The following is a 25,137-nucleotide window of genomic DNA, read 5'->3' on the forward strand; positions in this document are numbered from 1 at the left end:
CAACAATAAAAAAATAAAATAGCAAGAACACAAAACATTTACCTATCTAATTTTTTTGTCCTCTATCACATACCTCTATGGAAATTCTTATTGTAATAAAAACTAAAAACAGTAACAACAACAATAACAGTAAAACAAAGCCTTGATTTATAACATTTTCAAATTTCTTCTTATATTTTCACTTTGTTCGTTTAATAGGAAGACTATTTTCATTCCGTCTTATAAAACTGATTAGCACTTTTAAGAGATGTTGCTGTTTCCATTAAAATTTATGTATATTCATGTTAGGAATTAGGAGAAAGACCTAAGCAAATATTGTCAAAAAATTCAAGCATACCATAATTCTCAATACATCACCACAAATATTATAATTAATTTGTGGCTTAAAATATTTTCATAGTAACAAATTCTGGCTAAAACAAGTAAGATATTCATTCTATCAGGAAATCTTTTGGGGTGCAGTGGGGGGCAACTGATTTTATTCTTCTACCTGAAGCCTGAACTAGCTTCTCATTCTCTAACACAAGCCTAACAAATAAATGAACTGCCCTATCAGCTATTTAAGATGGTTCAGGACATTTTTCTTTAAATTTTACCTGTATTATGTTCACTTGAAAAGTTTCGTAAATATAGATCACTGGAAACCCACAGTCAGAATTATTAATGCAGATGATCTGGACTGGGGTTTGGAGAATTTGCATTTCAAATGCTCCTGCTTGATGATATGAGAGACTCTGGTTTAGAATAGCTGACAAGGGTTTATCTCTCACTCTTGAATTTGTAGACCTGTTTGTTAAGTTGGGGACAGATTGTGCTCAGCTCTGAATATTAGATCTGGGTAGTTTCTGAAAAATCAGAAGACTGGGCAACGGTAACTTTATACATCTACAGGGGTGGCCAGTATAGTGAAGGGATATTGCACAGTATCTTTAGAGAACAAAGTAGAAGGAGATGAAACCTTTGTTTGTTGAGCTGTTGGTTAAAGAACAGACTGATGCCTTGATTTCTTGCCTGAATGTCAACAATAACCTCAGAACAGGCCTAACTAAACATGCTCACTCTTTCACCTCCAAACCATGCCCCATACTCTAGTCAGAGGAATCTCAGTTATTTAGTATGTAAGCATGCTTGTCTCATGATTGATCATCTCAGGGTGTCATCTGCCCTCTTAGTCTTAAAATAAAGACCCCAAATCTGTGCCAAGAATGACCAGAAACTGAAACTCTGATCTCTTCATTCTTGGGACCTCACTTTTTCTATTGGATGACTTCTCTGAAACATTCTTTTTACATGGTGGGGGAAGGATTCTCCCAGAAGCTCTGCATTTATGCCATCTCAGTGGTTCTCAGCTGTAATTCCTTAGTTTTTGTGTAGAAAGGGAGAGAAAGTATTCAAAAGAAAAATGAACAGAGAATAAAGTAGCATCCTCTCTGGTCATATAATTAAAAACAAATCATTTAGCATATAGTGTAATTTTCCAACTACCAACTATGCTCCTTGTTTTGAAACTATGTTTAGACATGCATAGAAAATAATTTGATGCTATAAATTCCCACAGTGAGGAAATTCAGAAATCTTTTGGAGATAATTTGGAATATTATTAGTTGCTGATTAAAAGAAAAAGAAACTCATACGGCTCAACAAAAAGAAAAACCTAATAAAAAAGTGGGCAGAAGACATGAGTTGCAGGGTCATAAGGCAGATCCATTTTTAGCCTTCTGAGAGTTCTCCAGACTGCTCTCCACAGGGATTGGATCAATTTACATTCCTATCAGCAGTGTAAGAGAGTTCCTTTGTCGCCACAACCTCTCCAGCATTTGGCTGCTGTTACCATTTCTGATGTGTGATATTCTCATAGGAGTGAAATGGTATCTCATTGTTTTTATTTACATATCTCTGACAATCAGTGCCTTGGAGCTTAGATCTCTTTGGTGAATATTCTGTTCATATCCTCTCCCCATTTTTTGATGGGATCATTTGTTTTTTTTGTTACTGAGTTTGGTGAGCTCTTTATATACTTTGGTTATTAGCCTCTTGCCTGGTATATGGCATGTGATGATCATCTACTATTCTGTAAGGAGTCTCTTTGGTTGGTAGTTTATTTGCTATAGTCCCATTGGTTTATTTTTGTTTTAGTTTTCATTGTAACTGGATTTGTATTATTGAAGATGCCTATAAAATTTAGATGGATAAGAGTGCTGCCAATATTGTCCTCTAAGTATTTGATAGTTTTCAGTCTAATGTTCAAGTCCTTGTCCATCTGGAGATAACTTTGTGATCCTGATTAATATCTTACTGCCTTTCAGACATCAAGTTGCAGATGCTATTACAATTCCATCCTGATCTTTCTGGGCAGATAACTTTGCCAATGTATCCTTGAACCTCACATCTCCAGAGCCCTATCCCACTAGGGTAAGACAGAAACAGGCTGGGCATATGGATAGACTTTCCAATGTTCATGTTCAGCAGAGAAGCAGCTACAAAGCTAGAACTTCTTCCTTCTGTACCCCAAAGAGAATTTTGGTCCATACTCTCAGAAAGGGGGGAATGTTAATGGCAGATGACCAGAGGGCACTGGATCCCAACTCCATCAGAAATGTTTTCCATCAGGAATCTTTGTTTTTATACTATCACTGAAATGAAACCCAAACTGGAAAACATCAGAAGAACAGAGGTACTGTTTCACATATCTGAGAGAGAAAAAGAAAGAGGAAGGACATTTGGAACTAGTGGTAGGTATAGGTACAAATTTAGAAAAGAAGTGAAAGCAGGACCATAGAGAAAAATGGGCAAAAAATATATATGGATATAGATAGATATATGCTAGATAGATAGACAGATAGATAGATAAATAGATAGAGATAGAGCTATATAGTCAACCCCTATCTGTGACCTTGGGAGAAGACATGCAGTTTCTTCTGGTTGAAGATGGAGACATAGAACTCAGGTGGTGGGAATGGTATGGAATGATACCCCTATTTTCTTACAATTTTGTAAATATTCATTAAATTATTAGTAAAAAATTAAAAAAAAAAGAACTAGAGAAAGGGAGGGAGAGAGAAAGGCAAAGTAGCTACCAGGAGTGGTGGCTTCATAAAGTAGGCACTGAGCTCTAGAGATAACTGGGTTTCAATGACAACAACAACAAAAATAATAGAAGTTTACTATAAGGATTTAGTAAGATCATCTTTTAAGCATTCAACACAGTATGTGGAACATAGTATAAGGATGAGAGATGCTGGCCCTGTTTCCTTCCTTTTTATTTTTGCAAATTCACCTTACATAGAAAACTCCCAAACATTAAATTTTGATTCACTCTTAAAATGACTTGTCATCATTTATAAAATAAGAATAATCTTCACAATTAAGTCTAGACCTATTTTTCTAGCCTCATCACATGACATTCCTTAACTGGATTTAGGTTTAAATAGCTGCTCACACATTTGTTGATTCAGCTGCCTGGAAAGTAGTCTGCTCTTCTTTTTTGCCAGGTAAAGAATTCTGGCAAAGTTTCTGCTTTAGTGTGAAGCTTTCCCTGACTGTGGTTTAATGATGAAAGTCGATGTGGTGGCAGTGGAAAGGGGTGGAGAGAGGGCAATGTAATACGTTTTAATCCTGTCTTCCTTCATGCTGTCTTCACTAGAATTTGCAAAAATTAGTATCTTGTTTGGAATTCTGACCTCCTTTTCCTCATCTTCCCTTGTCATTCTTTGTGGTCCCATAGTATTTTTTAGAAAATTCTGTTAATACTTATTTCACAAGGCCTCCACTTTTTCAGATGTTCCTACTGTACCCTTTAAAATTTATTTATGTATTCCTTTTTGTTGCCCTTGTTGTTTTACTGTTGTAGTTATTATTGCTGTTATTGATGTTGTCGCTGTTGAACAGGACAGAGAGAAATGGAGAGAGGAGGGGAAGACAGAGAAGGGGAGTGAAAGATAGACACCTGCAGACCTGCTCCATCGTCTGTGAAGCAACTGTCCGCAGGTGGGGAGCCAGGGGCTGGAACCGAAACCCTTATGCCAGCCCTTGTGCTTCACACCACCTGTACTTAACATGCTATGCTACCGCCCGACTCCCCCTACTGTACCCATTGTGTCTTTCATTCCATGACAATTTCCATGGAAAACTTCTCTTACTGGTGAACAACCATGTTCCCTCCTGTTATCTCTATGAGTGGAAGCTATTCACCATCACTTTTCTATTTCAGAATACTGAAGAGTCCAACTACCTATTTGCTCAATAGGGCAGTTTCCCAGTATTTCGGTTCTCCACTAAAATTTCCTGCATCAGGGATTTTGCTTACATTTTTTGATATTTCTCCTCTTGATCCCCTATCCAGTGATACTGCCTCTGCTGACCTCAACTAAATCAATTCAACCAGTGCCATCAAACCACATTTCATTTTGGACTGTATCCAGAGACACCAACCCTGAGATATTAACCCTCCAACTCCAACAATCTGGTGAGACCTTTCCTAACACATGAGACTACCTAGTTCCATTTAAAATTGCACATTCCCTAACAAAGTTATAGTCCTTAGATATAGACCAGGGTCTAGAGGACCAGGTACATGTACACATGTATCCATAAGTTAGGGGAAACTATATACCTCAAAGCAAATTGCTTAATAGTCTTCTGCGATTAGACTTAGAGTTTATAAGCTGAGCAAGCAAGCAGAAAGACCTAAAGAGGAGACCATAAAGTGTTTAACAAAATATTTATGACTTAGGCCTGGACACCTTCCTCTCCTACTCCCTACTTCACTTCCCTCAATCACTTTATCTACTCAATTAAATACACAAAAGAAAGTAAAAGATATCCCCTAATCACTTCTGACAGCAACAACATTACTGTCACCCCCTTGATAATCATTAGAAGAAATACTGTATACAAATGGCCAAGAGATATACTATATATATATAATACAATTATTATATTATATTGTATATATAATATAGAAATAATATATACTGGCAAAAGTATATATATCAACTAAAGGACAGTTACCATCCTCATGACAACCTCTATTATAATTGTCAAAACAAGTAAAATGCAGTAATGCTTAAGATTAATTTAGAACCCACTTAAACTCAAGGTCTATATCCTCCCTAACTTGAGGCCAGATCCCATAAACTGGTTTAGATACAACAAATGATACTCAATGATTGATTGATCTCACAACTAGGAAAAAGACTAACTTCGTCAGATAAAGAACAGACTGCAAAGGCTGGATAAAAGTAAGAGACTGCCTCATTTTAATGATGGCCTTTTTGGTCAATACCAGCTCACTCCATCATCTGGAGCTTTGGTCAGGGAATCCTTAGATTCCCACATAGATATAATGGGCCTAGACCTGTAATAAAATAGATCCTTCTCTCCACTATTACTGTTCACTTCCATCAGGAATGTCATTATAAGCCCTCTTGTGGGTCTTTCTAGAACCTTGCCCTCACTGTAGAGCAGCAATGGTAGGGACTGCCCCATTCTCTGAAGGTTGGGTCAGCCTACTCTGCCATTTATGGAAGACTGGTTCTGAAATGAGTTCAGACTAGAATGCTCCTAGCTGTGATCATGCAGTGTGAGCTCAGAATGACAGGGATGCTGAGGTTACACAGGCTCCTGTGCTAAATCTGAATATATATGGGCCCTAGATCGGATTGTTGGTGTAATGGTTAATGGTATTTATATTCTTTCCTCATGTTGGGGGCTACTCTCTGCCCTCAACCAGCTTTCTAGACCTATTCTCAATTTTTTCCAGCAATATTTTTAGTCCACCTACATGTTAGCTATAAGGCCCCAGTAAAAATTACTAAAGGCCTGGGCTCCTTGGAATACACTTAAAAGAGACTCCTAGCTTGTTCCCACCCAAAAACCCCTAGGGAAAGATAGAAACAGGCTGGGGGTATGGAAAGACTTGCCATCGTCCATGTCCAAAAGAGAAGTAGTTACAGAAACCAGAATTTCCACTTTCTGTATCCCTTGGGGAATTTTGGTCCCATACTCCCAGATGGGTAAAGAATGGGGAAGTTTCCAGTGGATGGGGTGGGGCATGGAACTCTGGTGGTGTTATCTTACAATCTTGTTAGTCACTAATAAAATATTTTCTATATTGTATCTGCTTTCAATCCAACTGATATCAATTTCCAATTCCACAGACACATTAATTTATTGCTTAATACAAACACTTAATTTTTTTTCATTTGTCATTGTTGTTGGGGTTGAATTTTTTTCTACTTTGCTTTCTTCATTTAAAAGTAGACCTTAAGTTTAACTCCCTAGTAGGATACAAAAACCTTCATTTTCCCCCTACACCTTAGTAGTACTGTTTTCTTATGTCTTATTTATTTAGTTTATTAATTATGGACTTGTGATAGACTTGAGGTTGTTTCCATTCTTTTTCTATTTAAGTATTTTTTTTTGATGAGTATCATATACATGCTCCCTTTTCTTATTTTTGATGATAAATCTATGGCACACATTCCTTGAAGTGGGAATTGTTCCACCAATGACCAATTATACTTACAGTATTTTTAAAGTTTGTCAAATTCCCTTTCATAATGTTATACATTTTTTGCTTATTCAATGGCAATGTATGATAATGATTGCTTTCTCTCTGTCTTATCATAGAGTATGTTGCTAATATATTCGGATATTTGCTAATCTGATAGTTGAAATAAGTTACTCAACTTGGCTTTAGTTTGAATATATCTTACAAATGAGGATGTTCTTCATATGATTAAGAGCCAAATCTGCCCTGTTTATACAGTTCCTCTTCATTAATAAGTATGAAGCAACACACACAAGAAATAGTAATTTTTTCCTATTGCTTAGGTTGTTACATTTTGCCCAATCATGCTTTTTTTCTTCTGTCAAATTCCACTACTTCCAAACAGACAAGCTTCTTGTTTCCTTTAATTTCAGCTAGCTAGCTAGCTAGACAGACAGACAAGCTAGAGAGACTGACTCACAGACAGACAGAGTGACACCACAGTATTGTTCACAAAGCTACCGATGGTGCAGGAACTCATATTGAGTCTTTGCACTTGATAAAGTCTGTATTCTACTGGGTCAGACATCTCCTGACCCCTAGTGCTACTACTTTGTAATATTCTTCCCCAGTTTCTTTTCTCCTGCTTATTCCCTAATATTCTTCTTTCTCTGTATTGTGCTTTCACACAATATTTTGAAATCCATTCCCTGGCCAAAAGCTTTCCCTATGTTTTGCCCTACATAATAACTTGCCTGATGAAGCTATGAATTGTTCCTCCCAGGCACCCAAAACTCAACTTGTGTAAAGTTCTTCCCCTGACATGCCCTGGTATTCTCCAGCATAGTGAATACTACCATAAATGACCAGTTTTCCCTCCCAAATACCTGAAGTTTTTTTTTTTTTAATCTGATGACTCCCTCTCTCACCCTCCTTATATCAAATCAATGACTAATTTCTTTCTTTCAGCCTCTGCAATATTTCTTAAAATTACCTGGTACTATCCACCTTAGACTACTACTCTAAAGCACAATCACTTCTTCTCTGGTCGACTGCATCCTCCTTCTCAGTAATCTTTCCTATTCTTTTTCACAAACATGGTCATATTTAGCTTTCAACTGTAAGTAAAACAGTGCCATCTATGAACTAGAAAGCTCCTAAAGGTTAAAAACAAAACAACAATCCCCCCCAAACCTAAATCTCAAGTGATACATATCCACAGGTACATCTGCTAGAGAGTGTGACTAGGCTTTGGGTCAGCACCAAACAGAAAACAGAGGTTGTCTTCTGGGATTGTAGAGGATGGCAGACAGTGAATAGATGTTCAGGGTGGGGATAGTGAAGACAGAAATCAGTTTTTATCATAACTTAAAATTTCTGAATGTTTTATAATGAAACATTTCTAATATTACTTAACTATTTAAAAATAAAGAAAATGCATCCAGAAAGTAAACTTTTAACTATTTTAGTTCTGAAGCAGATTAATCTTACCACCAGACTCTATAAATTCCTGATGCTAAGCCAGATGAAAGAAATTTCAGATTCCAAACAACCACACTCCCTGCCCCCTCACACCCAACAAAAATTGTCCTCTTTGCTTACATACTAGGTAAGAATTTCAGTCAAGATATTCTTACCTTTGTGGTCCACAGTTTCACAGTCCAGTCAAATGATGATGTGACAAACAGGTGTGAAAAGTCGATTGGACCCACTGCCATATGGCAGTTAATTCCTGTCACTGGCCCTTGGTGACCTTCAAAGACTTCACCGATACCCGCTTTGCTGTTTGAATACCACACATGAACAGAATTTCAGTGACCTCTACAAAGTAGTGATTCTTAAAAACAGGACAATGCTTGGCTCTGCATGATTATGACTCTATAATTTAGGACATCTATATACTGCAAAAAGTTATACCATTTTGAACAGTTATCTTGAAATAAATAATTCTCAAACATGCTGCATATTTTTGTGATAGAAAACAATGAAATATAATTGAACTGTTAACTTTCAAAATTTACCTCATTTCATTTATTTATTTATTCCCTTTTGTTGCCCTTGTTGTTTTATTGTTGTAGTAATTATTATTGTTGTCATCATTGTTGGATAGGACAGAGAGAAATGGAGAGAGATGGGGGAAGACAGAGAGACACCTGCAGATCTGCTTCACTGCTTGTGAAGCGACTCCCCTGCAGGTGGGGAGCCAGGCCTCGAACCAGGATCCTTACACTGGTCCTTGTGCTTTGCACCACCTGCGCTTAACCCGCTGCACTACAGCCAGACTCCCAACTTTCAAAATTTAATATTAAACTATATCATTGTACCTTTTTTTCCAGCAGTTCCTTCAATCCTGCCATTATCAATTAAACTTTGGTGGAAAGCATATGTGCTTAGTTCTTAAAATTTTTAATTTTAAAATCTATTATTGTAAAGACTATGGCTCATGTTCAATTTTAGTAATTTTTGGGATGCCTATTGGCCACAGAGTTCTATATATCCTGCAAAAACACACTTACCTTTTTGAGGGAATTTATTAATAAAGAAGTCTTATTAAATAAGAAAATTAATTCATTAATTTCAGGCATATAACTTACTCCTGAAAATGTAACATTTGTCAAGATCTTTGTCATTACAAAGTAATATACACATAATTTAAACAGAGTATGAAGATAATAGTGTTTTCTTCTTCAGAGTGAAAGAAAGCTTTAGTACTCCACTAAGTGTAAATATCATAATGGTTGATGTTTTCTTTCTTGTTGTCAAATATTTAGAACTTGTAAATGCTCAGTAAATATCTGCAAAAATAAATAACAAGGGAAAAGAAATAAGAGAATACTTTTTTTTTCCGAAAGAAGACACATTTGAGAAACAGTGACTTATTTTGAGAGTTAATCACAGACATATTTTGCTTATTTAAACTGGGATTATTTCCAGCCCTTCATTTCCACATAATAGCCTTTCCTTCTCCCCACCCCCTTTCTTTCCTAGAGCACTGCTCAGTTCTGGCTTATAGTGATCCCAGGGGTTGAACCTGGGACCTCAGGTTCTTCTAGTACCACAGGAATGAGAGTCTCTTGTGTAAACTACTATGCTATTTTCTAGGCCATAACTGTCTGAGTGCAGTCATACCCAATTAAAGAAAGACACCAAAAATACTATGCATTATAAAAACTGAAGTGTATGAGGTTATGCACATGACAAACACAAACACAAAAAAGTAAAAATGAATCAAATTATTGAGTTGGGTTTCTCGAGTACCTACAAATATTAGTGTGCTAAACCATATCTGAACCCATGAACAAAGCACTGTAGTGTGTTTCCTACAGCAGCACTCAAAAATTATGCCAGTAAAACTTCTAACAGCAGTTCCATACATTATCAGTTACATTTGTTCTATTGCACACAAGGAACTGATCTTTGTAGTGGCCCCTGGTAAAATTCTACTTGTTCTTAATAGCATCCTGAAGGGGTTTATAGGGTGGAAAATGAAGACTTTGTTTAATTTATGGAAGTAGATTTGCACCTTCTTTATGGTAGGTGAAAAGCAGAAATCACCAACTTCTTTCTGTAGCCCTACATAAACTTACTAAAAATTATTATGAAGTACAATGCCTGCTACTTTACACATTTTGCTGAGCTCTGTATTGTGTTTTGTTTTTGCTGTCACCAGGGTTTCACTTTTCCAGTTCATTTTTTTTTCAGATAGAGAGAAAGAGACATAGAGAGACAGAAAAATGATCCAGGTGGTGGCACACCTGGATAGGTACACACATTATAGTATGCAAGGAACTGGGTTCAAGCCCCTGGTCCCCACCTTCAGGGAGAAAGCTTCAAGAGTGGTGAAACAGGGCTGCAGGTATCTCTCCGTCTCTTTCCCTTATACATTCCCATTCAATTTCTCTCTGTCTCTACCCAATAATAAGTTAATTAATTAATTAATTTAAAGAGAGAGAGAGAGAGAGACAGAGCTAGGCAGTAGCACAGTGGATTAAGCACACGACATGTAGCATGGGGACCAGTGTAAAGATCCCAGTTCAAGCCACTGGCTCCCCACCTGCAGGGGGCTAGCTTCACAAGCAGTGAAGCAGGTCTGCAGGTGTATATCTCTCTCCCTCTCTCTGTCTTTTGTCTTCCCCTTCTCTCTCGATTTCTCCTATCCTATCCAACAACAACAGTACAATAGCAACAGCAACAAAATGGAAAAAAAATGGCCACCAGGATCAGTGGATTTGTAGTGCAGGCACTGAGCCCCAGCTATAACCCTGGAGATGAGAGAGAGAGAGAGAGAGAGAGAGAGAGAGACAGAGACAGAGACAGAGAGAAACACCTCACTGCATTGAAGCTTCCCTTAGTGCAATGGGGCCAGACATGACAAAGCAGGCCTTCTTCCAAGTTAACTATCTTGCTGGTCTAAGATCTCCATTTTATATTTTATCTGGATGGATTGACAAAAAAGTCAAATAAAGCTCATTGAAAAAGATTTGTGGTTTAATGCCATAGGTATTCTTTTAAAAAAAAATTTCTTACCAGAGCTTTGATCAGCTCAGTTATGTTCATACCAGGGATTGAACTGGGGACCTTGCAGTTTTGGGCATGAAATCCTTTTGCATATCCACTTTTCTGCCTTTGTGATTCAATACTCTTCATTTGAACTACAGTGCACTTTCTGATTGTGCTTGAAAAGGACAGTAGCGTCAAGAAAAAAAAAATCCACAATTTAAAAGGCTATTCAGATTAAATAAACACAAAGAAATGCTGAAAGTTATCAATGAATGAGCTTGTTCTTAGTCTTCACAAGTGGTTTAGTTCCAGAGTAAGTCAATTGATTCTTGTAAGTATGTAGCTGTTTAACTTCATGTTTAGCCTGGTATACTCTCTGTCTCTCTCATGCCACTTGGGAAATTCAGGCGGTATTGCAGATAATTGTATGCTTACTTTTCTACCCTCATCAGTTTCTTGAAGATAGGAACCAAGTTGAAATGCAGTCTGTTTACCTGGCAGCATGCAACAATGCACTTTGCTCAGAGGAGGTTTGCAGGAAATGTCTGCATGAATGAACAACTTTTATCAGATCTTTTTGTGCTTTGATGAAACAGGGGCACTGGTTATGGAACTATAAATCACATCTCTTTCTAGCCATCATTAAATCACGTGATTAGGGCAAATACTTGTTTCTATATGTGTAACAGTTGAAACATCACAGCTCGTACTTGAGGAATAAAAATTACACAGTTGGACTAAGGATGCATATTTCTCTTTCAAATTGCAAACACAAATTTTTATGAACTTTGAATAAGTTATGGTTCCTCATTAAATTCAAATAGTCTGGGATGAAAACACAAGAGAAAAATCAATTGAATTAGAATTACTAAAGTGGAAGCGAAATTAAGCACCAAGGTGCACACAGTAAATCTTTCAAAAAGCTTTTCAGCTTTGGGTTAAATATTAAAATCTGCTCCAAATGAACAGAACCCATTTCATCATGATGGATCTGTTTCTCATAAGCATTTGGTGATTTCTCAATTAGGCAGAGTTCTTATCAACTGCATAGTGGCTTGTGTATGTTATACTGCTCCAGCCTCTTGACTGGGAGAGTGTGTCTTAAAGGGCTTCTCAAAATTATTTAGACACCGTCATGTACTTATTTCCCAGTCAGATTTTCACTCTCTATTATGTGCCAGACACCAGAAAGGGAATGAGCGAGGAAATAGAAATAGCTTAGTAACAGAAGTTAATTCAATAACAAGCTAATGAATAATAATTAAGTAATGAAAATAAATGTGAGTGATGCTATTGCAGAATTTTACATAAAACACATGAAAAAACACAGAATAGCAAACCTCACAGTCCTGTAGTCCTAGTCCATTTATTCTACTTTATTTGTCTTCATAGGATTTATCTTTTTTTTAAATTTATTTTCCTTTTTGTTGCCCTTGTTGTTGTAGTTATTATTGTTGTTGTCATTGTTAGATAGGACAGAGAGAAATGGAGAGAGGAGGGGAAGGCAGAAGGGGGAAAGAAAGACAGACATCTGCAGACCTGCTTCACAGCTTGTGAAGCGACTCCCCTGCAGGTGGGGAGCCGGGGGCTCGAACCGGGATCCTTACAGTCCTTGCACTTCATGCCATGTGCGCTTAACCCACTGTGCTACCGCCTGACTCTCATGGATTTATCTCATTAAATCATACATTTACTTGCTTATTATCTCATTGTTTTCTAGCCTCAGCCAGCATATGAGCTTTGTCCCTTACTGTGTCCTTATGATGGGATGATGCTTAGTACATGATAGCTTCTTAGTCAGTATTCCTCTGAAGAACTGAATCAGTAAGGGAAACAAAATTTCTTTTTCTTTCTTTCTTTCTTTCTTTCTTTCTTTTTTCCTTCTTTCTTCCTTCCTTTCTTTTTTCTTTCTTTCTTTTTTTTTTTTTTGGGAAACAAAAATTTTATGGAAACATAAAGGAGGGGTGACTTCTTTTGCTAAAGAGAGTTGAGATGGGGGATGGAGCACTTTGTTGAGCTCATGCATTATAATGCACAAGGACTCAAGTTCGAGTCTCCTGTTCTCACCTGCAGAGGGAAAGCTTTGCAAGTGGTAAAGCAGTGCTGCAGGTGTCTCTCCCTCTCTATTTCCCCCTACCCTCTTGATCTCTCACTGTCTCTATCCAATAAATAAAGATAATAAAAAATTTAAAAAATTGTGTGTAATAAAATGCATGAAATTTAAAATAACAATAAAAAAAGAGAGTCAGAAGTTTTAACTGTAGCATCTCCTCTGTGCTGGTACTTGAAAGATGAAGACATACCAAGGCTAAGAAGAGAAATGGCAGACCCAGCAAAATAAATGAAAAGCATAAATGTCTGGAGATGTTATAGGATAAGTAATATTTAGATATAATTATCCTCATGAGTGTGAGACTACAGCCTAAAGACTATGGCTGGGAGGGGCAGAGAGTCAAGAGTCTCATATAATAGGATAAGAAGCTGAGATATTTTTAGTCAAGGATCTTTTAAGAAGCTTGGGATGACCTCTCCCTGAAGGCAGCGTGGATTACTAAAGACTTACACATGGCTGACAACCACAGCAAATAAATGCTACAAAGATAATGAAGACTTGAGGCTATGCTTTGTGTTTCTTCAGAAATACCTTTGTCATAATGCAAAGTGGCAATCATCCAGAATGGGATAACGGACTTTCAGAAATGAGTAACACATCATGGGTAAGAAAAGAGAAAAATCACCTTCCATGACGACAGGCTGTGTAGACAGTACCCTCCTCACTGCCAACCACAAAGTTATTGACATCTCCCGTCGGGAAAGCCATTCCGGTAACAGCCACAGACTTGGACTTATTGTACATCAGCTCCATGCTCTCCTACCAAAATACAAAGTGGTTACATTCCCTCTGTCAACTCCTTGCCATGCCAAAGATAGCACGGAAAAATCATTTGGCTAAATCATCTGTTTGCTTTTCACACAGCGTTACAAAAGACCCCGGCTGTGCCAGAAACCACGCTTTACTGCCCCTGACATTCATGCTTCTGTGTATCTCTGGTTTCAGGCCGGCTGGATTTCATCAGCATGTGCTGCTGCTTCTTAAGTCAGACAGAGATGACAGGTGAGAATTTTGAAACTAATGGTGCAGAAACTAAAGATAATACTGTAATGGTTACACTTGTCAGCCCCAAGCTTTAATAAAACACACAATACCCTTGTATTTACAAACATTTTTAAAATCAGTTGTTCTTGAGAATACACATGTATTAATCTCAGATGTACTAAGCATATTTGTCAAAATAGGAATGAGTGTCCTCCATGGACTGAAACCAGAAAGTTGTCACCTGGGTCATAAAAAACAGATTACAACTGGGACTAGGTTTGAAGAAGGGCAGCCATGGAGTATATAGATGACCAGCCTGTAAAGAACAGTGTTTGAATAGGTTTTTACATAGTAAAACAAAGTCTTTATTTTATATAATATGATTTTCAAAATAGGAAATTCAGGTATACTTTAAAAGCTATTTGGCTGAATTAAGTTTAGTGGCAGTGAGAAGTAATGAAGTGTTACTAGTGTCCCCCAGTATTTCTGGATATTTATATCACACAGTCTACTTTTAAGTACCTGATATATTAAAAAAAAAAATCACTCCAGGAGGTCATGTCAGAGTTGCTTGCTGGTTCAGTTTTTATGTGCAGACAAGTAAACCAGGTCATTCCAGCCAAAGAGTTCATAAATCTGCAATGCAGGATAACAGGCTGGGTAGTGCAGAGCAACTGCTTATGTGATGTGCTCACAGTCCCTGAGATCCATATATAGTGAATGTGTTAGTGAGGGGTAGTATGATGATGTAATACAGAAAATGGAATAAACTAATGGTCTGCTCCATTGCTAAAATTAGCATGGGGTCTCACACATGGCTTACCCAGTAGAATGTACACATTATAGTGCAGGGAGACCAAGTTCAAGCACAAGCAACCATATAGAAGCTCCCTAGAGGTTAAACTCCAACAAGCAGTGGTGTTTCTCCTACTGTCTCTCTCCCTCTCTATCTCTCCCTGTCTCTTACCCTCTACCAAATTAAAATAGTGGTAGTTGAGAGAGGTGAAGTTGTACAAGCAATGAGTGGCAAAACAAACAAACAAATAAACAAGTAGTGTTGATGGCACATCTTTGAGTCACCAATGCAACTGATGGATGCTCCCATGTCGGAAACATTCCTCACCCAGGGAATCCACCAGAAAACAATGCATCCCTGTGAAGGGAGAGGAGACTGAACATGCTGAAACTAATAAAAATGATTTTGTAGTCTGTAAATGCCTAGTTTTTAACCTAAATAAGCACATGTTTAATCAGCAAAACTCACATTTCAGTATTGCTCACCAGAGAGTTTGCTTTTCTATGTAGTTTTTCTTTTCTTTTTTTTTTTTTTTTTTTACCTCCAGAGTTACTGCTGGTGTTTGGTGTCTGCACTACAAATCCACGGCTCTTGCAGCTAATTTTTCCATTTTATTTGACATGACTGAGAGAAATTGAGATGGAAGGTGGAAAGAGAGAGAGAGAGAGAGAGAGAGAGAGAGAGAGGGAGATATGCCTGTAAACGTGCAGGTAGGGAATGGAGGCTTGAAGCCGGATCCTTGTGTGGGCCTTTGTGCTTCATACCATGTGTGCTTAACTGGGTGTGCCACTGCCCAGCCCTTCTATATAGTAATAATCTCCATGTTCTTAAAAAGAAAACAACTCATTATTGAGAAATTTTAAGAAAAAACCATGAAACAGCCACATTCTTGACTTGTATAATGATAAAGATCAGCAAAAGTAATGGAAGTTAAACTGTAAGGAGTTCATTATGAGTTCTTTCTTTCCACACATCCCCTTTCCATTGCAAAAATAAAATAAAGCCCAAAATGCATTTAATTTTACTATTCTCTACATCCATACTGGTAGAGACTACTGAGAAATTATTTATGATTTCCACATTTACTTATGTATCTTGAAATGTCACTGCTTTCTAAAATTGTGTGAAATATTCTGGGATCATTATTCTAGTAAAGGAAATAGGAATGCTAAAATTATATTTTTTTCTTCTAACAAACGATATACTCCTCTTGTAGCCAGAAGATAGCTCACCTAATTAAGCATGCATCTAACTGTGCTCAAGAACCTGGATTCAAACCCCAGCACCTTGTAGGACTTTCATGGGTGGTGAATGGTGCTAAAGTATCTGTGCTCTCTCTGGGTGTCTACTCTCCCCATCTTTCCCCTTTTCTCTCCTCTCCTCTCCTCTCCTCTCCTCTCCTCTCCTCTCCTCTCCTCTCCTCTCCTCTCCTCTCCTCTCCTCTCCTCTCCCTCTTCTCTCCTTTTGATCTCTCCTTCTAAACAGTAGAACTTGAACCTGGGAGGCTGTTCAGTGCTACAGTGCATGCTCATGGTTTGGCATTCATTCCCCACTGTTGCACAGCAACAGAAACAACAAACAAATAATGAACCTTTTTCTCTTTCTTACATTTTTGTTTGGAGGAGAGTGAAGTCCTCTCTCCAATCCCAATAAAAATGTGAAGTGTGTGCATATGCTTATGGGTATTATGTATATTCTGAAAGTCCCACTTACATTGCCTTCCCCTCAACTATCTCTTCCTCTTCTGCTCCTTGTTTGGTTCTCATTACTGTAATCAGAGTGGTTTAGAAACCTTGGAGCTTTTTCCATTTTCAACTTTTCATTTATCGAACAAGGACTGGTATGAACCATACTAACAAACATTCTAGAGAGGAAAGAAGATGGCTTGACAAGTTCTTCATATACACAGATGGCTGTCTGGACTACAGATTTATCAAAGGAATCTGTCTTGTTGGGAAACCTTTTCTCTAAGGCAAGTACCTACCAGGGGTTGTTAAATTGAGCTCCAAGCTCATTTTTATTTGTTTAACAATGCTGTAGGGTAAATATAACATGTATCATAAGTAGCTTCCATAATAACCATGCTTTAAAATGGCTTATTTAATTTTCTCTTGAAACTGACCTAAGGATTAATGGTATTAAAATAATTATATGATTTGTGGTAAAGGAAATGGGTTTGGCTTCAAGGGAAGGCTGCTGATAGCAGGCCCCCCTCTTTTAAGTGCATCCATTGGTTTTAGTTCCTATAGGATGTGAGGGTTTGGCTTTTAGGAACTACATTTTAATAAACAAGAATTACTTTTAACCAGGGTGCTCTTATGTATAAGTGAAAACAAACCCACCTGTGGAGTTGAGAGCATATCCAAGCTCCAGGAACACATTTTACCATCAGTAGAGACAGTGATGAGGTTATGAGCATTCTGGGTCCCAACGACATTTACACAGTACACGGGATGCTGTGAAAGCATAAACATAGAGAATCACACTCTGATCTAACAGGAAATGTTTGCATCTGAGTGTTAAACATATTGCTTTAAAACCAGGATTCAAAAGCTACACAATTCTATAATAATGCAAGCCTTGGGTCACTTGCTATTTTTGATTTGAGCCTTTCTAAAAGTTCTGGCAGGAACACATAATAGTGGAAATAATTACAAAGCTCCAGCTTGTTCAGTGAGACGTAGTGCAACAAAGCTGAAGGAAGTGAGAGCAAATGAGGATCGGCAGGGCTGAAGCAGCACAGGGAGGTGAATATGGATTGCTTAAATCTCCACCACATAGTTTGCCTTCTAAGCTCATGAGTGATAAGGAAAGATATTCACAAGGGTAAAACTATTGACTTTTGGCAATAAGTATTACTAAACCTGAAGTTTAATGCATTATGGCCATAATGCCACACATTTGCTAATATTTTTCAAAGCTATGGTTAGTATTCATTAACTTCTTTGATTTGGAGGAAGAGATTGACGATAGAGATTACTAGCACAATGCATCTAGCAAGATAAGTTTAGTCTCTTCTATGCTACTGTAAACATTGAGAATAATGATAAATTCATTTTTCAAAATATCATTTGAGTTAGTACAGAGGCTTTGATTTTGGTTGGGGTCTTTGGAAAGGTATTTACATATCCCAGGAATTGTAAGCAAGCTACTGCAACTCTCTGTCATAACTCTAGCAAGGTATACTATAATTCTGTAGATGCCTAAAGGGTAGGCTAAAATCATTTGCAGCTGCACATTAAATACTAAATGGAAGGTTAGCATAAGCAGAACCTCGCAGCAATTTGGGTTAGATTTTAGGCAGCTTAGCCACTAGTGGCCAAACCACAGCTTACTTGATGCTTCTCTGTGCAAATAGCTGACGGTCTAAGTCTTACTCTTGATGAGTTACTGTCCATAATACCTAGCCACAACTACAATGAAACAATCTTTAATATTGGAAAGCTGATATTATATAGAGAATGGTTTCCAAACTATTATTATCATATAAACTCCTGGTCAGAAGACGCTATAATAATCATCTAGTGTGACTATTAAACTGCCTCTACAAAGAGATGGTCCAAGCTCTGCTTAAACACCTTTCTTTCTTTTTTTTAATTAGTATTTTAATCTTGATTTTCAAAATTGTAAGATAATAGGGTTATAGTTTGCTAGTATACAAACAAAATGACTGGTGGCAGACAGTTCAGGTCCTGGTGGAACAAGGATACAAAACCCTCTGGTTTATTTACCCATTAATTTAACCCTCTGGGAGTATGGACCAAATTTCTTTTTGAGGTGCGGAAGGTGAGAGTTCCGGCTTCTGCAATTGCTTCTCTGCTGGACATGGACACCAGCAGTTCAGTCCATACCTACAGCCTTCTTAGACACTTTTCTTAAAGGGTATCAAGTTTTAGCATTAATTTCTGAGGAGTTATTTCTTTTATTAGGAGGGTTAAAAAGGTTCAAGGGAATACTGTTAATATAGTCCCCTTTGGGATGATACAGGTCATATGAAAACAGCTCAGCTTTTTGAGTATTTAAAGATTGTTGAAATATTACCATACTATTAAGTACTATTTTTCTTAGATTATTGTCATAAATTATTTCTTAAGGATCTTGTTTTCAATCCTGGTGACTCTCTTTTGAATATGTTGAACTTTTTTCTGAGTTCCTCTTACAGCAAAGTTCTGAAGATGAAGCACACTGCGTATCTTTATACTGACCTGTTGAATACAGAACTCTAGGAAGACTGAATTGTCACTTCTCATGTGATAAAAATATGTCTGTACCAATGTATCCTAAATTACTTTGTATGAGGGGGCAGGTGTCATCCCTTGTTTGTGTGAATGACAGTCAACTAAATCCCTGTGTTTTGCTCACACAATCCTTTTACAGAGATTTTAGAGAATTTTTTTTTAAAGATTTTATTTATTTATTAATGAGAAAGATAGGAGAGAGAGAAAGAACCAGACATCACTCTGGTACATGTGCTGCCAGGGATTGAACACAGGACCTCATACTTCAGAGTCTAGTGCCTTAGCTACTGCGCCACCTCCTGGACCACAAAATTTCTTTTTTTTTTTTTTTAATTTATTTATTCTCTTTAGTTGACTTTGTTTTATTGTTGTAGTTATTATTGTTGTTGTTATTGATGTTGTTGCTGTTGGACAGGACAGAGAGAAATGGAGAGAGGAGGGGAAGACAGAGAGGAGGAGAGAAAGAGAGGCACCTGCAGACCTGCTTCACTGCCTGTGAAGCGACTCCACTGCAGGTGGGGAGCCGGGGCTCGAACCGGGATCCTTATGCTGGTCCTTGCGCTTTGTGCCATGTGCGCTTAACCAGCTGCACTACCGCCTGACTCCCCAGAGACTTTCAAATGAATCAATATTAACATATTCATACAATGGCAAGTATAGCAGACATCTGAAATCAAACAATCAAACAGGTCAAAGCACAAAAAGACCTGATCATGTTTTAAATACCAGGACTAACTAGGTCTGCGGACAGTGCTCTTATCTTATTCCTAGTCTCTTGTACATGTATCAAACATAGCATCATGTACTCAAATTTAAATCCAGAGCCACAGAGAACAGAAAAATCAGCAGGAAACCTAAGTGGGAGTCTAGGTGAAATGGTTTCTTACCTAAAAATAATAGATTTACTAGAAAATGGAGAATGAAAATACAAAGTCTGGGCATTGTTATAAACCTGAAGGCCACATAGTGTTTTTCAGCAAGAATCCAATGTGGCGTCTTTGTTACCCACCCAGCATCAACACAAATCACCCAGACCTTAATGGATCTGGACTCGTTAGGGGAAAGAAGGAAGAAAAGGCGTGTGGAAGAATGTATAAAGCCAAAAGCCTAGCAGACTGTGTGTGGCAGTTCTCCCTGGCTTTAATCAGTACTACTGGCCTGTGCTTTCATGAGCAATAAAAAGAAAAGAGAGAGATGTAAAGAAACCAGAACAGAAGCAGCCACGTGGGCTTGTCTACTCTCTCATACACACAAACACCAATGATTCTACTTAATGTAAAGAAAAAAGCAATGGTAGAGCTCATTTTTCCAGTATAGATGCCAGACTGTTTTTATTTATTTTAGGAATAAACTTACTGTGTGGCAAAAGGGTTTTGTTTTAATTAGGATTTCCTGTTGTTCCAAATGCATATGTGTAGTGGGTGTGAAAGGAAATTAGTTAGTAATCTGTGGTGGACCTCTTTTTCCTTTTAGATCCTGGCAGCAATCAGTCAGGCATTAGTGGAAGTTGAAAGGCAGTTGCAAAATTATGCACTTTTAGCTTCAATTCAACAAAACACAGCAAAAGAGAAAAACTTGGTATGGTTTTGTTTTCTAACAGAAATGACTCTCTGATCATACTAGTATTTTAGTTGTGATGATTTCATTCTACGTTACTTGCAAAAACAACAACAACAACAACAACAAAACAGCTCCGTGGAAGAACTCCTAGATTTGAATTCTTGCTCAAATATCATTGCTAAATGTTAGAACATTTATTTTTATGATTCTTTGTAATATCTGAAGATATGCTTACAAACATACCAGACATCCACATCCAACAAGAATTGGTCTCATGCCACTTGAACAAACACCTGCATCAAGCTCATCTTTTCCTGGGTCACAATTTTCTGTTATTAGTTTGGAGAAATGAGGTAGACAAGAGTAATTTTCCAAGATTCCAAGAACTAGTTTCACCTGTATATGGTGCAGGTCCAAGTCAGTTAGAATTAAAGCTAACTTGATATTTGTAATTTCCCATTGTCAATCTTAGGAGAGAGAAAGCATTTTCCTCTTCATGATATTAACTAAAGTACCAAGCAGGCCCCTTTTCAGAAGACAAGAATGGTTTTGAGGCCATAAGATGAAACAAATGAGACAACCACATTAAGGGAATTTAAACAATAGTATAACTGAATCCTTGGGCACAATTTGGGCATTTCATAGGCAGAACATCAGTTACCTTAAATGTTAAGGTAGCAAGGATTGATGGAGACACGCCAGTCTTCTCATTCCTCATAACAATTGCTAAACACACCTGTCATTTTCTTAAAGGAACTGACAGAGTAGTTGTCTTACAAACACTATACTGAACCTCTCCTGCTAAATTATGGGTAATGGTTTTGAGATGTTGACTTTTAACCCTAGGGATTATGTTGTCACTGTAGACTTTGCCATTGAGACTTATACCACAGATTCTAGAATTTAAAGTCATAAAACCCCTTCAATCACAAATCAAAAAGGCCTGTTGGCAAAAGTCCCATATTCCATGCCTAGATGTGAAATGCACACTCTTTCTGGTCAAATTGAAAGCACTGGTTTCTACCTTATAATGCAAATACAAAAGGTTATTATAGGAAAACAACTTCACAGATGCCTTTTCTAAAGTTTTTTCTCCCTTCCATTTCTTTTTCTTCCTTTCTTCACTTCTTCTTTTCTTTCATTTTAATCTGTCCTCAAAGGTAACCCCTGGGATATGCAAAAAAAGATTGTTTCTATGTGCTAAAACTTAGAACTTCAAAAGACTTGTAGATTCAGAGATTTCCTTAAATCCAACTTCCTTCACCTACTTTTTTACTCCACTTTATATAAATCAATCAGCATACAGTCACTATAAATTAAATACTTCCTTTTTATTTTTAAATTAAATTAATTAATTAATTAATTATTTTTTGCCTCCAGGGTTATCACTGGGGCTTGGCTCCTGAATTATGAATCCACTGCTCCTGGAGGCCATCTTTCCCATTTTTGTTCCTTGTTGTTGGACAGGATTGAGAGAAATCAAGAGAGGAGGAGAAGACAGAGAGGGGGAGAGAAAGATACAGTCATAGACCTGCTTTACCACTTGTCAAGTGACCCCCCCCTTGCAGGTGGGGAGCCGGGGGCTCCAACCAGGATCCCTAGTATGGTCCTTGTGCTTCACACCATGTGTGCTTAACCTGCTGCGCTACCGCCTAGCCCCCTTTATTTCATTTTTTAAAACATTTACATATTATGGTGGAAAAAGAATGAGAGATGAGGGACAGATTGGGGCACTTCTCAGCTCTGTGACATATGTTGGTGTGGGGGACTGAACCTTTTTTTAAAAAAATATCTAGAATGGGGCGGAGGGTAGATAGAATAATGATTATGCAAAATAGACTCTCTTGCCCGAGACTCCAATGTCCCAGGTTCAATCTCCCACACCATAAGCCAGAACTGAACAGTGTTCTGGTTTAAAAAAAAAATCCAGAATGGTTCTGAGGTCAGCAGATGAAACAAGTGATGCAACCATATTAAGGAAACAAAAATAGTAGTAGAACTTGCAGCTACTGGGGGCCTTAGGCATGTCAATTTTGTGCTTTAATAGCTTGCCACATTCCCACCACTTATTCATATTTTAATTTTAAAAAATAATTTATTTTATTTTAATGAGAGAGATACAGAGAGGGGGAGAGAGAGAGAGAGAGAAAGAGAGAGAGAGAGACCAGAACACTGCTCAGTACTGGCTTATGGTGATGCAGGAGGTTAAACCTAGGACCTCTGGGCCTTAGGCATGATAATCTTTTGCATAATCATATGCTGTCTCCCAAGCCCAATGTTTTATTTTTTAATTAAAAATTTTACTTGAAAATTCCAATTGGATCAAGGACTTGGATGTTAGACCTAAAACTATCAGATATTTAAAGGAAAATATTGGCAGAACTCTTTTCTACATAAATTTTAAAGATATCTTCAATGAAATGAATCCAATTACAAAGAAGACTAAGGCAAGTACAAACCTATGAGACTACATCAAATTAAAAAGCTTCTGCACAGCAAAAGAAACCACTACCCAAAGCAAGAGACCCCTCACAGAATGGGAGAAGATATTTACATGCCATACATCAGACAAGAGTTTAATAACCAAAATATATAAAGAGCTTGCCAAACTCAACAACAATAAAACAAATAACCCCATCCAAAAATGGGGAGAGGACATGGACAGAAGAGTCACTACAATAGAGATCCAAAAGGCTGAAAAACACATTAAAAAATGCTCCAAGTTTTTGATTGTCAGATAAATGCAAATAAAGACAACAATGAGATATCACTTCACTCCTATGAGAATGTCATACATCAGAAAAGGTAGCAGCAAAAGATGAATAAGGGCAACAGACTGGCATACTCTTTAGTCACTATCAGGCCACCCCATCAGCTGGGGCCCTATTCGGGGAGTCCTGAGATTCCCAAACAGACATGATGGGCCTAGACCTCGAATAAATCCCTCTCTCCATTGTTGCGTCATCTCTATCAGGAACAACAAAATGGATCCCTTTGTGGGCCCCCCATTGGACCTTGCCCTCAACTTGGATCAACAAAGAAGGGAAAGAGAGAGGCAGGCTGGGAGTATAGATAGAACTGTCAATGCCCATGTTTATCGGGGAAGCAATTACAGAAGCTAGATCTTCCACCTTCTGCATCCCACAATGACCTTGGGTCCATACTCCCAGAGGGTTAAAGAATAGGAAAGCTATCAGAGGAGGGTATGGGATACAGAGTTCTGGTGGTGGGAACTGTGTGGAGTTGAACCCCTCCTACCCTATGGTTTTGTCAATGTTTCCTTTTTATAGATAATAATAATAGAAAAAGAAACACAGATAAAGCTGTACTAAGAAATGGTAAAAATAAAAAAGGTAGCAGCAATCAAGAACAATGAACCCACCTTCTCTGACCCATCTTGGACAGAGCTAGAAGGAATTATGTTAAGTGAACTAAGTCAGAAAGATAAAGATGAGTATGGGATGATCCCACTCATCGACAGAAGCTGACTAAGAAGATCTGAAAGGGAAACTAAAAGCAGGACCTGATCAAATTGTAAGTAGGGCACCAAAGTAAAAACCCAGTGGTGAGGGGTAGACATGTAGCTTCCTGGGCCAGTGGGGGGTGGGAGTGGGCGGGAGGGATGGGTCACAGTCCTTTGGTGGTGGGAATGGTGTTTATGTACACTCCTAGCAAAATGTAGACATATAAATCAGTAGTTAATTAATATGAGAGGGGAAAATCAATTGTATGTCTCAAAGTTTCTCAAAAGACAAACTGAATCTTTTTAATATATAGGCTATGTATTTGATATGCGGACTCTCTCAAAAGCCTAGACCAAGTAGATTAGAAGCATCCAATAGCACAGCTATATACAAGATACTGGGTACTGTACAGCAAACCATAACAAAGGGACTTTTCAAAGTTAACCCAATTAACAAATAATGTGATGATAACATTAACTATCGATTGTCTTTTTGAACCCTAAGACAGCAGGAACCTCACATCTTCACTATAGAGCCCCTACTTCCCCCAGTCCTGGAACCCTTGGATAGGGCCCACTTTCCCGTATGCATCTCCCAATCCAAATCAAATAATATTGCATCCGCCGATCACAACCTAACCAAAGCAACGATTGCCACCTCAACATGCTTCACCTCAGACTGTATCCAGAGACTTCACGTGTGGAATGACAACCCTTCAACTTCATTACTCAGATGAGACCTTTCCTTTTATAGTACACTCTAATTTCATCTCAGGTAGTTCACTTTCTAACAAAGTCCCATAATCTAGATATACACCAGTTTCTGTGAGAGAGAGCTTATGTTCACACGTATCCATAAACTACTGCAAAATATATACCTGAAAGCAGAAATACACTAGAGTTTGCAGTGAGTACCTCCCTAACACTTCCTCTCCACTATTCCAAGCTTGGGATCCATGATTGCTCAACAAATTGTTTGGCTTCATATGTTAA

The 25,137-nt window shown here is 37.8% G+C and overlaps 1 protein-coding gene across 5 annotated transcripts in view; it reads right to left on the bottom strand.

The window, feature by feature from the left end:
* The window catches only part of DYNC1I1 (dynein cytoplasmic 1 intermediate chain 1), a 486,729-nt gene that overhangs the window by 72,645 nt on the left and 388,947 nt on the right, over positions 1-25,137 (bottom strand). For all 5 annotated transcript variants that reach the window (XM_060196200.1, XM_060196197.1, XM_060196195.1 and 2 more), the window contains 3 exons: positions 17,226-17,339; positions 13,729-13,862; positions 8,128-8,272 (listed from right to left, as the gene is read on the bottom strand). In XM_060196200.1, the coding sequence (XP_060052183.1) occupies positions 8,128-8,272; positions 13,729-13,862; positions 17,226-17,339 (393 nt within the window). The remainder of the gene's footprint in view (positions 1-8,127; positions 8,273-13,728; positions 13,863-17,225; positions 17,340-25,137) is intronic.

Source organism: Erinaceus europaeus, chromosome 8 (genome assembly GCF_950295315.1).
Source record: "Erinaceus europaeus chromosome 8, mEriEur2.1, whole genome shotgun sequence".
In the NCBI taxonomy this organism is placed as follows: domain Eukaryota; kingdom Metazoa; phylum Chordata; class Mammalia; order Eulipotyphla; family Erinaceidae; genus Erinaceus; species Erinaceus europaeus.